The 21,663-nt window shown below is 32.1% G+C and overlaps 1 protein-coding gene across 2 annotated transcripts; it reads right to left on the bottom strand.

Annotated features, from left to right (window-relative positions):
- Nucleotides 1–1,006: 1,006 nt before the first annotated feature.
- LOC128173230 (toll-like receptor 4) lies at nt 1,007–16,290 on the bottom strand. 2 transcript variants are annotated; one of them, XM_052838949.1, is made up of 3 exons: nt 16,174–16,255; nt 9,603–9,767; nt 1,007–6,279 (listed from the first exon to the last, which is right to left on the bottom strand). In XM_052838949.1, the coding sequence occupies exon 3, from the start codon at nt 6,275–6,277 to the stop codon at nt 3,968–3,970; it is 2,310 nt and encodes a 769-aa protein (XP_052694909.1). In that variant the 5' UTR covers nt 6,278–6,279; nt 9,603–9,767; nt 16,174–16,255; the 3' UTR covers nt 1,007–3,967. The 2 variants fall into 2 exon arrangements, with proteins under 2 accessions (XP_052694909.1, XP_052694910.1); XM_052838950.1 differs by lacking the exon at nt 9,603–9,767 and having other exon boundaries at nt 16,174–16,290.
- Nucleotides 16,291–21,663: the final 5,373 nt, after the last annotated feature.

Below are 21,663 nucleotides of genomic sequence, written 5' to 3'. Positions count from 1 at the left end.
TAGAGTTTTTGATGACATAAAATACCATTATAAACCATTGTAATAATAGAGCATGAAAAGAAAATATATATTCTAAATCAAATTGTTGCTATGTCCTTTAAAGTGCGTTTAGTTGCAGGTAAAACTGGACTACACACTACAACGAGAACTTATTACATATATAAAAAAAAAGATAAACAAAAATATACATCTAAGTACATCCGATGGTTTTATCAATGTGTCACGTATGCTCTTATGTTGATCAATATTTGTTTAATAACTATTTTCTTTGACTTCGATGTTAAATTGATCCATGAAATTAAAAGTTCATCAAAGTGCAAATTCTAATACCAGATCGCACTTGATAAGGTCACTGTCGACATAATTACATATCATCGAAATTCATGTCCACTTCATCCAAGGAAATTGCTGCCCCACACATAACAATGAAGCCACAGTGCTACAAGAAAAGGGTAAATGAAATGCAGACAATACAATGGGAAGTTTGCAAGCAGGAAATACCTTATCTGATTAGATGTTTTGTTGAAGGTATAGAAATTGGGAAACAGAATCAACAAATTATTAAACATATATCTAATGAATTTCTTTTTTCACTACATTATATTTTTACCTACTTTTAGAAAGTGATATAACCTTAACACAAAATGAGTTTGTCGAAGTTATTTTAACTGGATATATTCACCCGATATCGAGATTTGAGGAAAACTCTTTGCCCAATCATAAAGCTTACCAAAAAAGAGATTGTCGATTATTTTATTGTTTTTTATGCTATTAGATATTTCATTTTAGGTAATGTAGTAGATCTCCTCATCAACAAAATCTTTAGAAATTAGTATAAAACAAATATTGAGGATACCTTTAAAACATAAAAACAGGTTGAGTTTACCTTAATGCCATTCAAATTGTCAAATACTGGTCCTACAAGGTTAACTGAAGTTGTTGTGTTCAAATTAAGGCGCTAAAGTAAAATACCCATAATACAAAAAACATACATAAAACCTCCAACTAATTTTCAATAAACTTTATTTTGTTATTTACATTTCCTAATAGTACAATTAATTTTGTTACATTTCACGGTTTGCATCTGGAAAAGGTTTTCTCCATTTTCAGATATTGACAACTAAATTCTGTTAAATGTCATCGTTCAAAAATATTTCTTTGAAATTAAACCAAACCCAACAAAACTCAGATAAACGAATTCGCTTAGTTATCGACGTGAACAAGTTCATTCCTTTATAACATGTTATGAAAAGGAAATAGAGAAAAAAAATGAATCGAAACATTTGTTTGACATTTTCCCGAGTTATTTCTCCTCTTTTGCAATTTGGTAACGAAATGTCGGGTCAAAAACGACATGGCACTTAGCTGGAGAAAATAATAAAAACAAATAATGGGAACGCTCATTACTTTTTAGAAATATGATATATGTTGGATTAAATGAGCATAAAAAAGAAAAAAAAATTATCAAGATAAACAAAAATTATATACAGTTAAATCATCATTGTTCGTTGGGGAGGGGGGTGTTCGTTGCTTCGTGAGTAACCCTTGACCACAAATTTTCATCCTTATGAATAATACAAGCATTGGCTTAAAATTTATCAAAATTATCCCGAATTTTTTACCAACGATATTATATCCCCATGAACAAGGAAACATTTGGCAGTAGACGAACATTGACCCCTTCAAGTAAGAATGATTCCTCAGTATATATTTTTTACAAGTAAGGAAGTAGAGAATGCTATTTAAGATCAATTCTATGTAATAATCAATGATTTATAAAAGGGACTGGCCACGCATAGTCACCAATTTTCCTTATATTTCATACATGGACACACCTAGGTGCAAAACGCAAAAACCACTAAAAGTTGGTTGCTGGGGATAACCGTTGCAATGGTAATCGAGGCTAAAAATGGGAAAAAAGCAAAACTTACCTACTTTGAAGCCATATTAGAAGGTTTTGCCCACTAATGTAAACTATCAAATACATAAAATAACCTTTGTCCTATTTTCAATTATTTTATTATATAAGAAAATTGATGGAGAAACCAACACTTTTAAAATGTTACCATGGAAACCGTTACAAATTTTTGAAATCAGTTTTCTGCGGTTTTTTAATAAGTCCAAATGGGAAACTGTTAAATTTTTACATCCATATCAATGTGCATGCAATATATATTTTATCATGAAAATTGACATCCGTTGCTATGGCAACAAGACCAAAAATTAAGAAAAACTGAGATATTATTTTGATATGCTTTCATTCCTGATTTTAGAATTTATTTGCAATTGTTATAGTTGGAACTTGTAAAAATGTATCTAAATTTTCATTATACATCATAAAAACCTTTGTTATGCAACAGAGAGGTGTTGTTGCTATGGAAAATTAAATTGCGTAAAAAATCACACAAAAATTCTGACTTTTTGAAAAGTCCATAGCAACGGCAGTTATTATTGGAAATTTTCAGATTTTGTTCAAGTATCGTTTAAGTATAGGATATACTTTTTTTTTCTTACCATTTGATTTTAAATATGTATTCATTATAAATGAATAATATCGATTAAAAGATGCCTTAAAATATTATAATTTTCCTTATTTTTAAGCTTGTTACCATAGCAACGGTTCTCAATTTTCATATTTATTTTTTTAATTGCACAATCATAATAGTGTTTACCAAAAGACTTTCTGTTTAGTAACCATGGAAACGCTCTAAAAATATGCGTTTCTCCATGAATTTTTCTCTTTCTTTTGAAAAATGACAACCATTTTTAATAATATATTTTACCCTGGAAACCCCAAGGTCTGCACATTACTCACAATATGTTCTCAAATAAGCATTAAAATGCCATTTTTACATCTTTGCCCTCGGTTACCTTGGCAACGGGACCACATAGCAACAAACAAATGGTGTTGGGTTTTTTATACTTACCGAAGTCTATCAAAGTGTCAAGTATAAAGAAAATCCGTGACTATGCGTGGCCACCAAATTTTGGTTCTTACATAGAATTTATCTGATAGTAAAAGATGAAAAAAGAAGAATACTGCATTATAACGTTATCTTATTTCAGAATATCAAATTCAACAACCATGGTCCCCGAATATACCTTCTAGATTAAAAGTTAGAACACTAAGTAAGACGATGTTTCAAATTGTCAGTACTCTCACTTTTAATTGTTATTTCTTATGAAAAAAGGAATAGAAATTTTATTACGAAACAAAGGACACAAGAAAGCGTTTCTTTAACTCATTACCAGATTTAAGTGACAATTAAAATACTAAAATATACTGTTTCTAGTATATTTGCGTTTTTGTCAATTTTGACGTCTTTATAATTTGATAATGGGGTAATAGTTGTGCAAAGTAGTTCACATTAAATGCATCGATAAAAGAAACAAAATAAGTTGGTATTTAAGAAAGTAAAAAGAGTTCAGGCTAGCCAATATATACTTTAGAGCAATCAATTACATTGTATCTCATTATTGAAGTTGTATTTGGAATAAACATTTTCTATGCACATTTACTATTCTAAGAATAGAAATATGTGTCCTATTTTTGTATGTCCTATTTTTATACTCATGAATAATTTGTATCGGAACAAAAATAATTATCACCTGACATTGCTTTAAAAATTATAGTCAAATTAGTTTTAATTGATGGTTTGATAATATCACTTAGTAATACTGTCTGGTTGTTTTAAAATTCCCTGAAATTATAAATAGAAAAAAATATGAAAAAACTCTCTCTTAAACCAAACAATATCAAACCAAAATATATCTAACAAAATAACATCAAAGCACGTACATAACAATGTTTTATTTTCTAAACACCTGATCTAAACTTGATAGTGGCGTAATCTCCATGAACATCGGCCATTTTGAGAACTGCCTTACATGTATCACTCGCTTCTCTATACACACTGCGCTAGATATATCATTGTACATGTACGTTAAGAGGCCCTTATCTTACTCGTTATTCTATTGGAGTTGAATTCAGAGATAGCATTCTAATATCACTCTCACGAGATTTCAACGTTGCTCCAAGTTTCGAGCGAAAAGCTGCAACCTCATCATTGTCCTCGTTATCTGGAAACTCCAAATACGATCTGTTTTCGATAAGGTCCATAAAAGAAAACGGAAGCTTTGCAATTGCCAGTTTTTCTAAGACCACTAAAAATAGAACATTTTCACCATCTCTAGAATATACTGCTTCCATTCGCGCCATGTTTAATTCAAACATGCACCAATAGGAATTCAAGAAGTGTGACGTCATAATAGTCACCGTTCGTCTGCTGTAATGAATTGCGTTAGTGATGTTATCAGCAATACCCGTTCCAGGAATAAAATCACGATGGTGTATACACAGTTTTAGATTATGATCTTTTTCAAGTTGCTGTACGAGTTTGATCACAAAATGTCTGTCTTTATCTGCATATGACACAAAAGCATCGAAATAAAAAGAACTGTCATCTGTGCCTTCTGGCCTCTTAACATTATCTCGGTATTTTTCTCTTGCTACGTAATACATATACCGAAGTTTCCACCGGTATCTATAAAGAATGCGTCCGAGAGTAGTTGTCAGGACGACTATAATTAATGACGTCATAATCACGATCGTTAAAATGTATGACGCACATTGCTTCTCCATGAGTTGGAGTATCGTGTCAACATCTGTAAAATTAACCCTTGACGAATTTATGTATGTACAAAAATACTCGTCAAAATGCACAAATTTGACATTCTCAGATTGACGCATCCATTTTAAAAACTTAAGTTGTTCACAGTTACACAAAAGTCTGTTCCGTCTCATGTTAACGTTTATTTTCTTCTTCGTTGATAGAGAATCAATTGTGTTTCGCGTTTTTTCATCCAGGAACTGTATTTGATTGTTGGAAAGGTCCAGGTGATTAAGTTGTTTCATATTTTCAAGGGGTAAAGTAAATTCGCTTAGAGAGTTGTAACTAAGGTTTAGTATTTCTAACTGATTGAGATTCCGAAAAATGGCGGGTGGAAGTCTTACTATTCGATTCCGTGTTAAGTTTAGGGTTCTCAATTTGAACAGATTTCGAAAAATTATCCCTTTGGCGTCGTTTTCAAGAACTTCTCCTATGGCATTCTGGGATAAATCAAGGTATGTTGCATTATGGATTCCATCAAAGAAACGGTCAGAGATAAAATTGCAGAAATTGTTGGACAAATCAATGTATTTGACACTGTCTAATCCTAAAATAGGGCCATTCAGCTCATAGATGATGTTGTTTTGCAAGTATAAATGAGTCACAGATGAAGGACCCACAGTTTTAAATGTAAAATCTTCGAGAGTCAGTTTGTACAGATTATCGTGGAAGTACAGAACTTCTAACTTAGGCGGAAGGTATATGCTGACGTTTTTACGTCGGGCTAATGAGAATTGGTTCCATGGCATTACATCCATACCTCTAAGATGGTCATGTGACCTGTCAGATTTGCATATTTGTCGATTACGTGTATCGTTGCACCTGACGAAGAAATGCTTTACTTGTAGTTGATGAAAATAGGACTGAAAACTAACATTAAAAATAACAATGTTCTCCAAGCTTCCAAATTCAGCAAGATAAAATCCAAAACTCAGAACGTTGTTGGCTATGTTAAGGTGTTTTAATGACTTTGGCAATGCTGATAGAACCCCGAGTTCCAAACTGTTGATACGGTTGGACGCTAGATTTAGTTCCTCTAAATGAGTGTTCCTCAAATCTGCGATGTGGTATTTCCGAATGATGAAACTCACTCCGTACGTGCACTGTAGACTTTCCAAGTTTAGAACACGGATAGACGTGGAATATCTAAGATCACGTGATATGTTGGCCAATACTTCTAAAGTGAGTTCCTGGTTCATTGATACATCTAGATGAACCAAACTTTTAGAGTTAACGAACGAATCCAATTCAATTGACTGCAGGGAATTGGCAGATACACTGAGATTACTTAAATGTGTATAGTTAACAATTGACTTTTGATCAATTCTGTCAATCAAATTATCTGATAAATCTAGATATATGATATTCTTAGGAAGAAGAGTCGGGAACTTTGAAATCTCGTTGTGTGCGAGAATGATTCCGGTTACGTCATCACTGAATAATGGCGCTTCAGTCAAATCCCGGTGGGCACAATTGGCAAATAGAATTCCAGATTGGTTATAACAGTTACAGTTTGGGTTTGATGAACAGGTAAACGAATCTACTCCCCCAGAAACCGTGAACACAATTTGAAAAATCCAAACGATGCGTTGACGCAAATCCATCATAACTGCAATTAAATAAGATCAGTGTTTATAAAAGAACTTTTAAAAATATAGTATACATATTTATTACTTCTGTGTATATTAATTAAAAACAATTTCAAAATCCATTCAATATGCGTGTATGAAGATGATATTTTGTTTTCTTCCTTTGTGTGACAAGGGTAGTTCTTTCGAACAGCACGAACATCAAAATCTAACTGTTTGGAAAAAAATTGTCAAATTGCTGGTTATTGTTAATTTTAAATCATTCCGAAAATATAAATATATTGAATATAAGTAAGTAATTCATTTATTCGTAGCGACAAGTGTTTACATTTTCAAGTGTAATATCAGCGTGATGAGGTTAACAAAGATATGATTGAAAATATACATAAGTATAGAGATTCCGTTAGAACCCCTGGGTTTGCACCCATTGTTTTGATTTAATAGTTTATATAATACCGTTATGTTCATTTTCTGAACAATAAAAATTGTCTACGTGTAAAAGAATACATTATTAGTATAAATATATATTATAATTTGAAACTTATACCATTGGATTGATATATTTGTAGTGTTATGTACAACACATATGTACATACAATATACGCCGATGACTATTTATGTTACCACTCTTTTAATAAACCTGAGCCATATGGTAAGGGTTTGATAAAAGAACCTAGAACTCCTAAAATCATTACGTACTTGCTGTAAATATATTTGTACTCTCATGTAAGTCGGTAAAGCGTCCCCCTAAAATTTATATTAAGTAACTTCTGTTATAATGTATATATTTAGCTGAGGATAAATTTAGAAGTAAAAATCGCATTTTAGTATTAAAGAGACAGTATGGCGCATCTTGTCAAAAAACGACTTGAAAATATTTTCCGATCGGCTTCGGTATTTTTGTACCATTCATGAATGTATAAACTTTCAGAAAATTAAAAAGTTCTCCACGAAATAAATCTAATTATTTCATCAAAATTAATAATTACGTATCACCTATCACATATTTACATCGCAACGTGTTACAGGGTTTAGCTTTCTATACTATTACGCATGCGTATTTACTGTAAACAAAACTCATGCAGGGCTCGCAAAGATTCTCTTGGACACGTTTGTTGATTAAAATATGTCTTTTCTACTTCTCCCAGGTAATGACTGTTCAGAGCTTTTAAAATAATCACAGTTATTATTTTGTAAGCATCTATTTTTCGTGTTTATCATAGAAGTTGGTACAACCTAAATTCATTTTTGTAAATGAAGCCCCTTGAGGGGTTATTTGACATATTTATGTCTGTTCATTTTAAAATGAACCGAAATTGGTAAACCATTTATAAATTATCGATTAAGTGAGGATGTGTTCCGTTTAGAAATTCCCTTTAACCTCGCATACCATGATGACCGTAGTCGGACGAGGATCTTGTAATTTTCAGCACCTGTCAATCAAAGTCCACGTGGTACATATAAACGATATAAGATTATTCCGATTTGCATACTTTTCAAACAAAATGACATGTAGGACTTCATATTTATTGCTGTTATATCTTTTGACAACATTTTTGCCAGTTTTGGACAGAAACAACCCAGTTCCAGAAATGTTTACATTCTTATCCTCAAATGTACGAGATGGATGCACATACCCCTTTAACGAATTACTAAAAATGTAATTATGAAGAACTTGTAGCTAAATTTATCAATAACTAACGTCATTGTTGTGGAACTCTTTAGGGTTAGAGAAACTTAGCTAATTAAATTACAGAAAACAAACATTGACGTCAACGTGTGATAGCATTCTGAAAAGTGGCTAGCAAATTTTTCGGGGTATAGTAAAAAAGGCGCAACAATGTAAACATAGAACAAAAAAAACACCCAACAAACCCAAACATACAAACAAACAAAAACCGAAACAACAAAGCCCCCGCCCCCAGAAAAAACCCACCAACCCCCGCCCCCATCCCCCCCCCAAAAAAAAACCCCCACCAACCCCCCCAACCCCCCGCCACCCCCCCCCCCCCCAAAAAAAAAAAACCGCCGCCCCTTCCAATTAACAACAACCTATTATAAATTTTGAACTTCATATTGTTTAAACGAAAGAAATCGTAATTGGTAAAATATAGAAAAAGAAATGAGTAAGAAGATAAAAAATTCGTATTAATCATAGATCATAACAAACGTGATAATAATAATAAATAATGATATTTATATCAATAAATAGAATACATAACAGAAATATTAATTAAAAGAACGGGTGCACAGGTATGCTGAGGTATAGTTTGTAAGATGATATTATGCAACACATGTATTAAAACGTAGGTATTATAACCTTTTTGTTGACTTAGGATGGAGTTGAACTGCTCGAAAATTGAGCAGTTAGTTTTATAGCACGGAAATTGTCTATCAAAAAATACGTAAAATTTAATCAGAAAAAAACATAGGACATATTTTAACAGTAGTAATAACAAAGAAGTGACAATATCTTAATTGGGTAAAAAATGTGACATCAGTTTATTGATTGAATTACTTTAACATGTTACGAACATTTTTACTCCGCTTTTAGCACTATATTTTTTGTTATTAAATTACTATTTTATTTAAATATTTGATTTAGTCTTCATTAAATACGTCATTATTGTATAATGTAAGGTGAATAAAAACACATTCTTCGCTCAAGTGTTATCTCCCAAACTTGACCACACTTGTTGAATCATGAGGTAAACACTTTCGAGTCTGAAACATTCCTGTGTTTCTAAATCCCAAATACCCCCTTGGGTTTTCCTGAGTCCCCCCGCATTTTCCTATCAAAACCCCATTTAAAATCCCTTTGTTTCAGTGTGACCAAATACTTATTTAACTTGTAAATCAGATTCTTTGTCTTGAAGTGTTATAAATAATCTCACGAATATTCAACAATAAATACATACATATGAAATATAACTTTGTATCCAAGTTTGAAGCCTTTATTGATCTCAGAACCACGATTTGAACATATTTAGATGAACATTGTATACAAGTGTTTGCATCTTTTTTTTAAAATTCAAATTATGATATATATCATTAAAGAGCACGTTTATATGAATTTAAAAAGTATTCACTTGTTTGAAAAAAAAAAGATGATATTTAATATGAATATGGGAAAAAAAAAATAAAACAATATTTTCAAATTCGTATTAAACAGTTTTTGATCTCAAAAGTTGCGCTTTATCTGAAACTCAAGTGAGCTCCAAAATATTAAAAGATTAATATTTAAAGAAACAAAGACTGTAAAGTATTGCATACTTAAGTAAGTCAAATCTTTTTTTTAGTTCATTCTTATAGAATCTTGTAAAGTATCATATAAATTACTTACCCGTGTCTGGTTCCAAAGAATTTCTTTATTTGTATACAGGTACATGTATATCCCTACTACAAACATTCTTTAAAACCCATGAGTTGAAATTTTTTTTCCGGATATTGCAAAATCGTAATGACGGTTCTACTTCCTTGTTAAGGTCAATATATATAGGTCACTCTGCTACAACAAGAAGATAAAGAACGAAATCTCGCCAAGTCTTTATTTCTCGGTATCTGGTCAGAGAGAGAGAGAGAGAGAGAGAGAGAGAGAGAGAGAGAGAGAGAGAGAGAGAGAGAGAGAGAGAGAGAGAGAGAGAGAGAGAGAGAGAGAGAGAGAATGTAATAAAAATTCGAAAAAAAATTTTGGTAGGTGGGTCATTATCAAAATATGCAGACTTTTGAAAAATGAAAAACATGAGAAAATTATTGCTGAAAAAATTACTTTGATTGCAAAACACACATTTAACAAACAATGAAGTATAACATCTAAAAATTTGCAAACATTGGAATCTACCATTTGGTTGATAATTAGACCGTAATTTAATGAACTGTGAACATTTTGTCAGTGGTGTAACAGGTATATAGTATAGGAAAAAATTCTTAAATAAAATAAAATGATTCTTTTAAAATGATGGACATAAAGTTTATATCAACAAAATTCATTTAAAGTTATTAGAATTAGATAACAGAAAATATTTGACACATTTACATAGTGACCAACATTACATTTGAGACAAAGTCTTGATGTTACTCAACAAATTTTTAATTTGAGCATTAAAAAGAACACAACTGGATTTTTCTTTCAATGGAGCATAAAAGACATTATTATATATGCACTGGTGTTTTCAAATATACATGTATTATTGTCAGTTAATTTTATTTGGAGAAAAATGTACATGTTACACCACTGATTATTATGTTTTACCACTGACAAAAAGTTACACCACTGACCTAGCGATAATAAATAAGAGATAAGCGGATTAAATTTTGTAAAATAAACTAATTTCTATTTTTGACTGCATTTGAAACGTGATAAATTTGATCTTAAATAAAAGTTTTCGTGCCTCATTCTTTCATAATCTGAAGATAGACACACTGTTACACCACTTATAATCAGTGTAACACCACTGACGGAAAAATTGCATGTAGATGTTTTTTTTACATGAATTCACTCATTCTTTGATGTTATATTTTTTTACTATTGGCATCCACACACTTTTATCCACCTTGAACTGAGTTCGAACTTTCTTTGCCTCATGATCAATCTCACAAACAACATCGTCAATACTATACCAGCTCATATCAATCATACATTTTGGACATTCAAATTGAATTTTCTCCAATTTTCTCCAAAACGCATATACACTTTCTGTTTGTCTATATATGTTTGTTGAAGCTCAGCTAGCATTTGTTACCTTTAAGCATTTGAAAGATTGTAGTATAACATAATAGGGAATGTGAAATGTCAGTGGAATAACATATCTTATAATACACTATAAGTCATTAAAAAGTTTGACTTTTTAATAAAAATAAAATGTGGATAATTTCATTTCTTTATTAGAATAAATTTGTTTTTACTTTTATCTTTAACATAATTAGAGCATACAAAATGTCAATGGTGTTTCAAATAATGTCAATGGTGTAACAGGTCTCATTTTCCAGATTAAGAAAACACAATTGCAATTAAATAGTCAAGCTTTCTTTATTGTGACAGTGTCTAACTTGTAAAATTGATAAATAACAATTGTTCAAAATGCTCAAAATATAAATGAAATGGAAGAAAAAGTAAAATAATTAAATAATGTCATGTGGTGTAACAGTTTTTTCAGTGGTGTAACAACAATTTTTGGTTGCACCACTGACCGTTATACCACTGATGTATCCATAGTAAATGTAGCAGTATGACCCAAGAGAACAGATACTACACAAAGCTACATAGCCTATGTTATAATGTGATAAACATTCATCATTTTTGTGAAAAACTTGTTTGTTCTTTCATAATAGAAAACCTTAAATAGCACATTATCCCACTGACACAGTTTACATTGTATTTTTCGGAGCATACTAACATTTTCTGCCATATTTTCTATCACAATGATGTCATCACTGATACATTTATCTTTTTAGTAGCAGGGAATGATGTCACTATGATCTGGGGGATTCCAACTGTAGTACAATATTATTTACTTGATGTATTTTAAGATATTTGTATATAATTTGCCTTGTAACACCAATGACAAAATTTTTTTGTACAAGCATATATCTCATCAAATTCATTGTTTTTAAAAGAGAACTTGTTAAGGAGCATAGCAGAAATTAAAATATGAATGTTGTTTTGAAAATAAACGGTGATGTTTGAAATAAAACATCAATAGTATTGAAGATATTGTAGGTTAAAGACGTTGGAAAAATTTAATGACAACATAAATTCACTGAAATCTCATAACAAATAAATTTTGTTTTATACTTTAAGCAGTAAACTTGTCGATTTATTTGTTCAACAATATATGTTTAAGTTTATAAAATCCAATGGTACTGTATATATTACACAGAACATTATTTTTCCCCCTTTAAATTGACACTGACACAAAAGGCTGCATATTTTGATAATGACCCAGGTGTATTTTGTAAGTATACAAAAAACATTGAGAGAGAGAGAGAGAGAGAGAGAGAGAGAGAGAGAGAGAGAGAGAGAGAGAGAGGATTGGATTAATATGAATTACCATATAACACAATCAATCATATACTTATTTATCTATAGATAAGATGGGAACATAAAACACCGCAATGGGTCCGTCCGACCCTCTCATCGTTTTGCTGCCCATTTAAAACAAAGGGTTGGCAAATAAATCTTTAATATCAGAGGACCTTAAAAGAAGATTTATTTTCAAGTTTACCTTTGGACCATTATATTTCAGGTAACCTGTTTTGACGCTGTCATGACCATCTTAAGACGATACTGATCTACTTTATCTCTCTTTTTTTTTTTTTTTTTTTTTTTGGGGGGGGGGGGGGGTTGTGGGGTATTGCGAAGGTCTAGTTTACTAGGAATGTTCTATACATATAATGTTATTTTCTATGTTTTTTTTGTATTTTAACTCTCGACTTATTCACTTGTTTGCAAAAAGGTTCTAAATTAATTACCAAGACAGTGCAAACCTCTATATTTCGATTTAAAAACTCATGAAATTTAAGTAAGTTAGTTAAGAAAATTATTCTAAGATTGTGTTTGGTGTTTAAGAAATAATCCTGTTGCTATTTTATCAGATATAATCTAAATGTAGAATTAAAGAAGCCGAATGAAAATGGAATTAATGAAGAAGATTCCAATAACTACATCACTATCAAATCACAATCAATTATCATGTACGCGCATCAATGATTTATCTTTAAAAAAAATAAATGCATATGTTTAGACACTGACAAGATCAAAACACTTATGCCACCATTAACATTTATATTATTTGACTATTCACTAATCAAATTTAAAAAGGTTTGATGGTTAAAAAATTGCACATCAGATTAATCTAAAAAAATTGATATTTTTTTTATCATAGACTATCAAACCGTAGAAAACAATTCAAATATTTAAGCTTTAAAATTTAACTTTTCCCTTTATTTTTATTTAGAGGTCTTCTTATTAAGGAGATTATTAAAGTCTAAGAATGGCCACGACCATTCAGCCGTCTTAAAAATTCCTTGTTATCCCGTCCTCTCCTTTACACCCGACGAAACATTTGTTTATATTTACCTGAGGTATTTACCTGGGACATGCCCTACTTTTAAAGATAACACTTGTAGGTCAGTGCTGACTATTATTGGGTAGGTATTTAAACCTCTAAGTACCTGTCCGAAGAATAAATGGTCACTTTTTCCATGCTTTACGTTCGTTGGTTACGGCACATTGATTCTATTTAGTCAGTCATAATCCAACAGAATTATGTCATGTTGACACATCTGTCTATTTTTATTTGGCTATTTGAAAATTAAAAAAGGGCTCTATTTTTCTTACTGGTTTAACCTAGTTAAAGAATTACACAAAATGGAACCCATTATTTATAAGAAGGAGGACTGTCATTTACTCCACGTACATTTGTCCACGTTAATTTTGTGAACGGCTTCTGTCGATCACAGCTAGCTGATAAGATAAGTGACAAAAACCCCATTTCTTTCAAAAATATAGTCAACAGAATTAAAAACTGATTTTTACGAATCAATTTTTTCTCTATAGTGTTATATAGTGAAAACAATTAATGGTGTGATACCTTAAATCCTCGCACAATCACACATATTAACCATTGCGACAACTGTATGGACCATTTTATAGTTCACACAAAAAATATGACGATTTTCTAATAACTCCAATAAAACTGCACTTTAATTTTTCCATATTGAGAAACCCCTCTCCCTGCATTATTGTCTACAGAGAAAAAAATCTGCTTTTTGTGTAAAAATGGCTACAACAATAGCTCACCTATCTCTTTTATAAGATAAGCTTGTGTTGAAAAATATGTAGAATCACCATCTTACAACAACAATGCGTAAATTAAGAGGGAGTGGGGGGGGGGGGGGGTTGAGGAAGGGGTCCTGAAAATTCAAATTTATGAATTTCAGTAAGTAAATTTACATTAATGAGACTTCGAAATCCCTCTTGCAAACACTATTACCCCCCCCCCCCCCCTTAAAATGATCAGCACAGAAACCTTCTCATAAAATTGGAATGCAGAAACTCTACGAAACGATTTTATAAAATGTCTTTTGGACAAAACTAAAACCATATAATGTTTGTTACTTGCTTCACTTTACACACCATATTGACATTCGGATCTCTCTGGTTTTTGTTAATTTCCGAAGAATCAAGATATTAGATCATTGTATTTTTTTTGGGGGGGGGGGGGTGGTTTGATTTTATGTTTTGTATTCGTAGTTTGATACAGTGACAACACACAAATTCAAACATTAATACGAGTGCTTATGTTTACATTTAAAATACATTTACAAAAACATTATAGTTGCTTATCTTTCTGTGTTTATGTTGTCAATAAGACATATATGTCCCTAATGTAGCTATGAAGTGTATACCAGTGTTCATGCTATTTAGCATCATATTGTTTAAAATTCACCAAAGACAATCTACGTAAAATATATAGTGTGGTTAAATTTTTTCTATACAATAATTATATGCAGTTTTTGTCACTATCCAAATAATCATACGATTTGATTAATATATATGCCCTAGTTGTAAATTATAATCGGCTCAAAGTTACATATATTATTTGATCATCGTAAGGAATAGAAGAGAAATTATACTGGTTATTATAAGTGGGTGTAAATAGAAGTCCTTGTTTGAAATCAATATGCTTGCGCTTCTGCAATGTTCCTGTGACTAAGTCAAACTACGGAATAAATTCAAATCTTAATTACTCTTGAATTAACTCAATGTTTAAAATGTGTCCTCCTTTCAATCACCAACCACCAACAGTTAGCACCACATGGAGGGGGTGGGGGGGGGGGGTGGCTTCATTGATATGAACATAATATGCTCCAGTCAACTGTATTCATAAAATAATCCCCATCTACGCATTCTCTTTAGATACAATATTTGTAATTGTAACGCATATTGCATCCTATGTATACATTTCAATGCAAGAGTGGGCACTTGTTCATCGGAGGTTGAAATCTTCCTGTGTCTACACTTATATAAAGTAGTGTGTCCTTGACAAGGAATCCAGATAACTTAATGACACCGTACAATTTAAAGGGAGGAGGGGATGGACCCAATGCTTAATAGGACTGAATGGCCGTGGTCATTTTTAGATTATATTCATCTCCTTGAAAGTTAAAGGAAAGGAAAGCGGGATTGAAATTTAAAGGAGAAGGGGATGGACCCAGTGCTTAATTAAGAGGGCTGAATGGCCGTGGCTATTTTTAGGTTATATTTATCTCCTTGAAAGAAGAGCTCTGATCAAAAATTAGTTTTCTTTACACAATGATGTTTCTATGACTTAAATTATATCCAAGTTAAAATTAAATGTAATGGCTAATTATTTGAACATCCAATTTATTTCTTTTCTTTTTGAGGCTGTTGATTAAGGTTTATGGGTGTAGTGAAATTGGATATTATTGACATAAAAAAAGGACAATGTATAAAATAAAATTACAGAAATAATCATGTAAAAAATGTATGTTATAACTGGTCCTATGCAACTAGAAAAAAATGGTATGCAACAAGAAAAGCAACTGGTATGCAACTTTAAAATAACTGGTGTGTGACAAGAAAATAACTGGAATACAACTTGAAAATAACTGGTATGCAACTAGAAAACAACTGGTATGCAACTAGAAAATAACTGGTATGCGACTAGAGAAAACAGGTTAAACATTAATGGTTTCAAGAAATTGATTTGATATTCTATTTGATAAATGCAACATCACTGCGCTATATCCCCCGAAAAATGCCTTAACCATTTATTTAATAGGGCATTTTTTTCAAAGATGGTTGTAATATTTATTATTTCAGCAAACAGCCTGAAGGAAACAGTTTTAAATCTACTGAGAAATATTATAACGCTATCTTATTAACTTACTTGATGCGTTGTTCAACACTTAAAATGATCAACTTCCTTTCCTTTAATAGACAGCCTTACCGACTGACATAAGAACAGACAAGTGAAAACACAGCACACGTGCACCGTGACCCCCCCCCCCCCCCCCCTCTTCTCTTGACAAAACAATTCACAGACACTTGTGTCTGCACATAATAAATATGTCACACGATCGCTGTTGACTCTTCTGTCTATCACACGAGTTAAAGTCGGGAGTGTATCTAAATACAGGCATAGAATGGACGTGTACTTGAATTTATTATGCCGATTGATGAATATATACAGTGGTTTTTTTTTAATCGAGTCGGAATTAATAAATCAGTAGGGAGTTTGGGATTTCCTTGTTTCTTAATTATTTTTCACTACCTGGGCTCTTGGGCCTCGTGGCCTTTATCTAGCTTATCATTGGCACTTATTATAATGTACATATGGCTCAATAAAGTTCCCCTCAGTTTTAATTTATCCTCATTATACATTAAAAACGTAAAAGCATATTCTCTATAAAACATGCTTATTTATGTGTCGCCGTGTGTTTGGTATTCAGCGGACGTGTATTTAAATTTATTACGCTTAATGCTCATTCATAAATGTGCAGTGGTTGATTATTTTAAAAACTAATGTGGGATTCATCAATCATGAGGGAGGTTTTTTTTTTATCCACGTTGGAAGTAATAAGAATTGGGAAGTAATAAAGCTTTAAGAAGTCTGAGAATCCTTGTTTTAGAAACTGCGTTTAAACAAATATTATACAGTTGTTGACTGGGGTCGAGGGCAACAGTTGATCCGAAGGCCTTGGGCAACAGTTTGCGAGCCGGTCCGACAGATCAACTGTTGCCCGAGACACAGTAAACAACTGTTTTGTTATACCCCTTCTAATCAATAAGACGTTTTTGCGGAATGTGACGTCACCGGTCAACAGTCTTTTTTAACAGTCGATTTTAACAGTTCCAATCTAACAGTTCCAGTCCAACAGTCAAAATGCCGGACTTTTTTTTCGGATAGAGTTATATAGTAACTGTTTTACAGGGGTATACCAATGGTCAATGTTTGTTTTACTTTTTGATACATGATATATTTATCATACAACGTTTTCATAACGTTCTGGTCTCACTTTATATGAAGAAAAATTAAAAACTTTTGTTTTCTATATTACATGCAATCACGCTACCTTTTCCTTGTGAATTAAGTCGTTGTGAATTTTGCTTTTGTCAAATAAAATCATTCAATTTAATCTAGTTATAGTTCTGGTAGTACCTTAATGTAGTTGAGTTTCAGCCATCTGTTGTCCAAAATAGTCATGTTGTACATTTTATTTGACAAAATAAATTATATCAGTAAGGATGCTATATAATTTTTTAAAACACAACATGACTAATTGCACTGCTTTTATCAAATTTAATCATTGAATATATTCATATTAACGTAGCCCATGCAACCCCCATCCCCTCTCTCGGGGCCGACGGCTGATGCTAATCAAGCTAATATGTTAGTTTTTAGCTAGATTCGTTGTATTTTCCGCTAAATAACAAACTTCAAATACTAAAAAATCAAATATACATCAGAAATTCAGTTAAGGGTAGCAAATCAATGTTGTGTTCTTTGGCAATTTGCTGAAAGGGGTTTAATGCGGTAAACCCTCAGATATTTGAATAAAAGCGGCATATCACAACTATTATATTTTTCCTTATGGAAATGTTGAAAGAATATGCTTTTAAAAAAGCATTTTACTTATCTAGTGGTTAATTTCGTGGAACGATGCATATGATCATTGTTCTATTTATCATAATGCTCGATCCAGAATTCTCCGCTACTATATCATAAAGTCCACCACTATATCATATTACTCCATTACTGTAGTTTAAAGCCATTTCTTTGTGATGTGGAGCTTTGTGATATATTTAGTCTAAATAGATCCTCGAGATCTTTGTTCCAACATGCCAACACCTGGCGGGGTCCCTAGCCAAGGTGTTACTCTGAAAAGTCTCCTCCTCTACATGGGGAGTAGCCCGTGTCCCATGCAGTCTGTGTAAAAAGAGTAGACAGAAAGACAGCTTCTAGATAGTGACTCTTTTATTTAAATATATAAATTTAATATGAAATTTTAACAATACATATTAATATTAATTACAATAAATTAATCAGCATTAATATTTATTACAAAAATCTCTGAAAGTAAAATATTAGTTGAACCCTCTGTATCTAACTTTACTTTTGAGAATGCGTGCAGGCGTTATAGTTTATCTTACTTGTATAAAAAGACGAGGCAGAAAGACAGCTTCCTGATGACTACTGGAGAGCTGTGTTTCCGCACCCCCATTTTATACGCACGGACACTGTGCTACAACATTCTCCTCCTAATAAGTAAATGCGATCAAGTGCATACTAATGATCTGACGCACCGTGGTCAGTAGTAGCGTTTTATTTAGATTTCCGACCCCGCGTCGACAGGCTCATCACTGGACTTAATAACACATTTCTCCATGAACATAAATAAACATACGCTATCTATATAACGCATGTACTTTAACCAATTTGTTTAGAATTTCTGTTATGATAAATTTATTTGTATAGACTATTTAGTTCAAGAATAAAAAAAATATCTGCACTAGAAACGAAAACAATATCATTGTAATGCATGAATCAATTCAATCTATGATAATTTTTCTAGTTTGATAGGGATTTTGTTTTTATCCCTTTCAATTTCAAATTGTGTGAACATCTGTGTCTATGAAAGAAGTCGATATCCTGCTAGATACATTAGTAGGATTTAAAGGGATGGAACCTTTGAACTAACTTTAATGTAAGTGCATGTTTTAACAATTGTTGACCTAAAAAGAAAAAAAAACCAAACACCTTTTCTGGTCAATTCCAAGTCCCTAGAACACATCCCACCCACCCCAACCCCATCTCACAAAAAAATAATAAACAAACAATCCAATCCAACCCAACCCTCAGCCCCCCCCCCCTCCCCCAAAACCACCCCAAAGAAAGGAAACCATATGCATCAAACATATCTCACAAAATAGAAAAAAATACACAGTGGTGGGGCAGGACAAATCATTCATACAGTCATTTTGCTATTGAGTAATAAGGATTTCATTTCATTATTTTCTTTTTTTTATATTTCTCAAACTACGCAAGGGATCATTGCGATTCTCGGACATCCATAGAGATCATTAACTTTAACTCTACCCCACTCCCCATCTGCGCATGCAGCTAGATAATCACAACAAATTGTACATACTGTCACTTTGCAAAAGGTAACAAGCATTCTGAGAGTATTGCATACGCAATACACGTCCCCTACCGGTTTGTAGAAATTGTGAAAAGAATGCACTGTTATGCACAATATCATTTCTCACCGTCTCAACAGACCAACCCAATAACGAACCCGATTGTTATAATACAAAAAACCTGTCGATTATATTTTCAACACAATGCTTGATACTATTTTACAGAACTTATTTGTTTGTTAGAAACAATAAAAGGAATGGTCCAAGTAATGCACGATATTATTACTGACAACATACTTTCCTCGTTTATTTGATACACACCAAGCCCGATAACGAACCCGAACATTAAAAAATTGGAATATAAAAAATTAATTTTCTTGAAAATATGTCAACCAGACGCTACAAAAGTGTAAACTTGATCTGTAGTTTGATATTTTGAAGCTGATCAGCAAGTTTCATATCATTCGTCCAACGCATAAAGAAAAAAACAGTGGAAAACTGAAGTGGGACAGACAGACGGACAGACAGACAGACGGACGGACGGACAGACGGACTGACGGACGCAGAGGAAAGCTATAGTCCCCTCCGGTGAAACCGGTAGGGGACTAATAACTAATAACTGAACGTTACTTGAGTCTTAATGGAAAGAAGAGTCTAACCTGATATCATGCGGTTGTTTTTTTTCTTCAAATCTTTCAGTTTACCATTAACATTTCACTGCATGCATGGATAAGATAACATAAATGGATGATTAGTTGTACTCTATGTTTCATAACTCATGATTTCATCATATGTTAATTATTAGTTGGTATGACGATCAAAAGGAAGCGATCACATTCATAGCTAATCATTTTAAGAATAATTTTAAGTTATAAAACGTAACATAAGACGCATGTAAAAAGTGCAAATAATGTTATTGAGGCGGCGCGCATGAAAACACAACAAGAGCAGCAACAATTTTCAAAATGTATGCACCTTCAGCTGACGAAGAGCTATTGAGGTGAATTTCATTGATTAAACACGAAACGAAAGTTGTAATCTGAACCGACTGAAATGGAAAGGAAGAAAAATGCACGCGATGGATTAAACTATTATTCAGTGTTCAGCAAGATGAACTAGGTATAATTTGAGTTGATTCAGTGAAATTTACAGCTGGGCAGAAGCATGATGCTAGGAGATGCGATCGCTGATATGTTGACAAACAATTAGAGCATGTACGTATGTGCCAATTCCGCAAATGTCGTGGTAACTTGATACCCATTGCGGTAGTTAAATGGGATATCAGCTGCTTGGAATACACCAAGTGAAAGGACTGTACAACGCAGTATTCTTTTGAACGTGTGTTAAAATTAAAACTCATTTTTAATTTTGAACAGCTGTCTAACCGTGATTGTGTATACAATTATATTCACTATTATAACAATTCCTGGAACAGCCAGCCTTGTCCTAAATGTTAATCATTGCCTTAAGAAGACAAAATAGTGAGAAGACAATGAATTCTCTATTTCGTAAATTTATTAATGTGTTTAGTTTATATTTTTAGGTTATACTTTTAATATTTTTATGATTATATTGTAGTATTTTGTTTACTTACAATTAAAAGGTCAAAACTTATCATTACGTTGACTGTGTTTATTTTAGAAATTTCTGACCAAAATGCCTTCTGTTTAATCAGAACAGTAGAACAAAGTAGATTCGGCTAAAATTTAATCAATACAGGTTCAAGAAATGTTTAAACCAATTAAAAGCGCTTATATAACGTCGAACTAACAGATATTTAATGATTTACAAATAAATTGAAAAGATTATTATTCGACAGTATCTTATTTCTAGAAACATCCACATCCATATTATATAATTTTCAACGGTTGATAAATTATGATGTAGAAAAAACTGAAATCGAGTAAAGAGTGTTTAATTTTAGGTGTTAAAATGACAGAAGTAAACATGAATATTCATGTATAAGTACAGTATATACTGTATGAACGAGATATTAGCTATGCGAATGTCAATATATTACATGTATTATTGTTAACAAATACCAAAAGAAGGTAGGCCAATTTTATTAAGTAAATAATCTATAGAATTGATTGCATGCATACGTTGGAAAGGGGGGGGGGGGGCATATTTCTTCTAAAAATTTAAAAATAGATAAAGAAAATTTATTTCTTTGAAGGGGGAATTAATTTCTCATATCTCTTATCCATATTTCTCAAATCTTCCAATATGAAAAAAAAAA

The sequence above is a fragment of the Crassostrea angulata genome, chromosome 2 (assembly GCF_025612915.1).
Source record: "Crassostrea angulata isolate pt1a10 chromosome 2, ASM2561291v2, whole genome shotgun sequence".
In the NCBI taxonomy this organism is placed as follows: domain Eukaryota; kingdom Metazoa; phylum Mollusca; class Bivalvia; order Ostreida; family Ostreidae; genus Magallana; species Magallana angulata.
This window is presented reverse-complemented; position numbering and strand designations above follow the sequence as displayed.

Excerpts from the sequence above, each read along its gene's own strand:
- LOC128173230 (XM_052838950.1), bottom strand. The coding sequence starts at position 6,277 with ATGATGGATTTGCGTCAACGCATCGTTTGGATTTTTCAAATTGTGTTC.